This window comes from Chondrus crispus, genomic scaffold (assembly GCF_000350225.1).
Source record: "Chondrus crispus Stackhouse genomic scaffold, scaffold_5, whole genome shotgun sequence".
Taxonomy (NCBI): Eukaryota; Rhodophyta; class Florideophyceae; order Gigartinales; family Gigartinaceae; genus Chondrus; species Chondrus crispus.
In genome coordinates, this window is record NW_005179334.1 from 614,994 (window position 1) to 619,656 (window position 4,663).

The following is a 4,663-nucleotide window of genomic DNA, read 5'->3' on the forward strand; positions in this document are numbered from 1 at the left end:
GACTGACCTCATATGAGGCCAGCTTTTTTTTGCAAAAATATATAAATTAAATCGAAAATTTAAAACATTCAGTTTGGACACCATTTCTTTTAACGTATACGCGCTCGACAATAACATCTTGCAAAACATTGCCATGGCGGTTGTCAATGCACAGAGAGACTAAGAATCTAATCAAGTATCAATGATGAGTTGACTTTCTAAACAGGCGTTTTGGTTTCGAAGATATCAACATAAAACGTTTTGAGGTTGGTTAAAAAAGGCTCCTTTTTGGGCATTTTAAAAATGGCTGCAGAACACGTGCAGATCTCACCAAACTCCACCCTTCCACAACGCAGAAGTCAACTGCCGTGTCGAGAGTATCTTTTTTCCATCTTGTTGAGCTACCCGAGGTAGCACAAGTCGAGAAAAATAAGTTGAAAAGTGACCTCATATGAGGTCATTTGTCACCTAGACACTAGAACGGGAGCTGGCTTTATCATAAAAACCCTCAAAAAAAATCAGAACACGTCACACCAATTTGAAGAAAAACCGAAACTGGCATGGGATACAACGACGGCTCTATATTGGACCAAGTGTCCCAATCAAACTACAGAGATAGAAAACCAGCATGCCTGTTTGATGTGATAACACTTTCGATGATTGCATCTCCTCGACAACTGCATCCAAGCGCCCGCTACCTTACATCTCAAATGGAAGGACGACTGTATCACGCAACTTGTGATCCAGAGTTCTCGCTGTTTGGCGAACGACTTGTGTCTAAGGAAGCTCGCAATGTAGTACAATACTGCATTGTACATACAGCTTGCGCCTGCGCCATGAAGGTAAACGTTACAGTACTGTTGTAGCATAGCGTCGTAGATGTGCATACCCGATAGGACCCACCCGCCACACCGCCACACCGAACCCGGGTTGCATGTGGAAACGTCGTACTCATGTTGGACACACGCCCCTGTCGGTTGCGGGAAGCGGAAGGACATATCGCATTCGAACGAATATTCGCAACCAGAAATCGTGGCGAACGCTGGAATGCGACGACTGTCGCCGGATAAGGGATGAATGCAGGAGAGAGCTGCAGTTTGCAGAAAGGCGAAGGAGGAGAGCAAGGCGGAGAGAGGCAGGAGGCAAAAGAGAGGCAGTTACCCAATAGCTCCAAAGTCCCTGAATGATCTGTCAACAAAGCGGTCCACGAGAGAGTCGTGACAGCACATGTACCGTACCGTTACAGTATCTAGCCCTTGGCGGTCTATAGTTAATGACCCCATTGGCATATTGCAAAACAATAATCCCTCCGACGGATCTCAGATTGCATCAACACCTGCTCTGCTGTGTACTCCAGTACCATTCCGTATCTTCACATCTCGCATGGAGATAATCCTGCACAACGAGTCGGAAGCAAGTATGAAGGCAAAGTCTTGCATCCAAACTCCCTTCGACTCGGCGTTGCGTCTTGATTGGTGTGTTTATGATGCAGACCCCGTGCTGAGACCCCCAAGAATGGGATGCACATCGCATATGATAAAAAAGTTTATTTAAAACCAGGGAGAACCCGCCCGAGAATAGTGCCAATGCCATTTTCTCTCGCGTACCGGACCACATAGCGAATCTGGTGTACCCATCTCCAGAGAATGTAAAACTCCAGGAGGACAGCGTAAGTATTGTTTGTGGGCCCGTGTGAAAAACAAAAACAAAACGCTACTTGCTATTCGATGGAATCAGGTGATTAACGGACTGACTTCTATTGCATCCGTCATTGATCCTCTTGTGATAAAAACTTGGTGTGGCATCCTCTGTGAGCCCCAATCAACAGTATAATATCCAAACCCATAATACAGAGTCCGTAGTATCAGGTGGTCAACGAACGAAGAAAGTCGCAGGTCTGGCTACCCTTGGGTAGATCACGCAATGTGGAAGCAGTGCAGTAGTGCCGTGCCTATGCTGTAGCTTGGATGCAACTTCCCAAAACACGTATAAAACCCTTGCGCTAGGAAAGCAAAACCTCCCCACTCATCCCTTCCCTGCAACAGCAAATCGCCTGCAACAGCAAATCGTTTCTCACTTCAGCAAATTCTTCGCCTCTGCACTATGAAGTTCTCCCTCGCCATCTGCCTCCTTGCCTGTCTTGTGGCCGTAGTTGCGGCTGTTCCGGCGAAGCCTCGCCTTCCCAAGCTTGGAGAGGTTAGCCGCCAATTTGACCCTGACTGTAAGTGTTCTATCATCCAGGAAATGTTTTTGGGCGACAATGGAAATCTGCAACTCACACCAAAAACTCTCGAATCTGTGTCCACTACCTCGTCTTAAATTTGTTTCACTTCTTCTTCGCATTCATTAGGTCCGGGCAACTATCCCCCTGGTCTAGAATTCTGCTGTTATCCGTGGGAGGAAAACAACCCTTTCTGCCAGTACAACCGTTTGTAGCTCTTCTCTCGTCATCTCGGAAGTTGCTGCTGTTCTCTTCCTTTCTTAGGTTGCTTTGATAGGCATCTGGTCACCCGACATTACGCAGCGCACGAATCAGAGAGATCTCGTAAACGAAATTAGAATTTCCAGACGTTGTGCCCACCTCCCTTTCTGGGATTCATTCGTATACGCCAATCGGCGGAGTAGTGCTCTTCATGCATTGTCGTTCAGACTTGTTGCAACATGGACACATCGGCTGTAGTGATATTGAGGATCATGCCCAGTTGTCGCAATCTTCCGAAAAACTAGTGGTATGGACGGGGGCCGTAGGGCAACACAACCTTCGAATGCCATCTTGACAAAGATCCGAAGTTTTTTAATTAATGAGACGGAGGCGGAGTCTAGTAGACTACAGCCGCATTATTGGATGTAGACTCAGTCTACATCCAATAATGCGGCTGTAAAGAGTGGCTGTAATGAGTACTGCCTGACTAAGTCCTTGTTGCAGATGGTCATCTGTGATTGGCTATAGTTTTGATTGCATCGCGAATATCTCTAGAGGTTGTATCTCTGGAGGTTGTATCTCTGGAGGTTGTATCTTCATGCGTCTCTGTCAATCTGGTCCCGAGACAAACAACGAGAGTTGGAGAAAGGTAAAGTTTACTCGGGCTACCAGACCGCGCTCACCTTTGTAGATCCCCGCTAACGCCGAGACCACGTAGTGGTCATTAGTTTCGTCCGACACCGCCCCTCCATCGTCACACCCATTAGGCCCTGCCTCGTCACACCCATTAGGCCCTGCCGCTGCTGTGGCGGCAGGGACCGCTAGCGCCGGAACCTCGGCCGGTCGCCGAGGGGCGAGCACAGTAGAGAATGACTCTTGACTATGCTATATTCTGACAACCCGAATGGCGTGAGGTCACAGAGCGGCCGTCGCCGCCCACCTAAATAATACTGTACACCGGAGTGCCAACTGTAGTCCAGTATCCTTAGTATCCTTCCCCTCTCATACCTCAACCATCGCCACATCGACAGTCTCAACGATGTGAATGGATACGAGACAATGCCTTGCTCACGACCGCGATTTCGGGTTGTTTTTTCATTTCTGCTTTTTGCTTGTTTATTCATGCAGAAACTGAGAAACTTGATGATTCTTCATGAAGAAACGACTTCAGACGATGGTAGCCACGACTTACACGTTACATCGCCATGATGGAGATGGGCTACAGGGACCCTAGGAAGGCATGGGGGATCTGGATTTGGATGGTTGATCGCGATTATCGGTGGGTCGCCTGAAGAAGGCCGAAGTGGTGATTTTTTCATTTTGCAGCATTATCTGGCAGTTTTTGCGCGCAATTGCGCCCAAAAACATGATTTAATGAAATCGCGGGCTCACGAAGCATAAAGCATTTAAATCATCTGCACATACGCAGTGCTCCCAATATCACTCTGAATTGCCTATACTATACTGTACTTCGTAGGCTGAAACCCCTAACTAGGCCTTAATAGATACTTAATAGATAGACACCCATCTGCCTACTTCCTTTGCTATCGTGCTGCTTGTCGTCACACATCACCTCACCCACCAACATCTCTGAAAGAGAATAGACCGTTTTAAGAAAAAAAAAAAACCTGCAGCTACCTACTACAATACCATCCCAGGGAGCTCAATCAACCACGCCCCCTCACGGGCTAACCGGTCCAAACACCCTAAACCCTGTGGTGCAGCTCTTCTGCCTCAGCTGACAGATCGAGCAAAACCTCTTCCCATTACTCGCGAGCGGCCGCGCATCCCCGACTGCACAAATGAGAATGCACGCGAACGAGCAGTCCGGCCCGGGGTTGCCGTCGCTCCTCCTCGCCCACGCGCGGCACGTGCTCACGATCCCGCTCCCCCTCGGCAGCGGCACCTTGCACACGTGCCTAGGCCCGAACCGCGTGCACCTCCCCACGGAGCACTTGCGCACGTTCCTGACCCTGCGGCAGCGGCCGCTGTTCGGGCCGTCCGCGGCCGGGAACCCAAAGTCGCGGATGACGCACGTGAGCCCCGTCTTGCACGGCACCGGGCGGATGCGCGACCCGAGCGTCGAGCAGCGCCTTCCGTTGCCCAGGCACCCGATCCCGCGCTCGGCGCAGCACCGCCCGGCCTCGAACGGCGGGATCGGGCGCATGCGGCACGCGTCCGGCGCGCGCACGGGGCCGAAGAAGGCGAACCGCGCGCGGCACGAGGCGGCTTGCAGCTTGCACAGGTTGCAGTACTCCGAGC

At 50.3% G+C, this 4,663-nt stretch overlaps 1 protein-coding gene; it reads left to right on the forward strand.

The window, feature by feature from the left end:
• Positions 1–2,082: 2,082 nt before the first annotated feature.
• On the forward strand, positions 2,083–2,546 carry CHC_T00006704001 (hypothetical protein). XM_005718840.1 is given in 3 exon segments: positions 2,083–2,200; positions 2,330–2,415; positions 2,416–2,546. The coding sequence occupies 2 exon segments, from the start codon at positions 2,083–2,085 to the stop codon at positions 2,413–2,415; spliced, it is 204 nt and encodes a 67-aa protein (XP_005718897.1). The 3' UTR covers positions 2,416–2,546.
• The last annotated feature ends 2,117 nt before the right edge of the window (positions 2,547–4,663 follow it).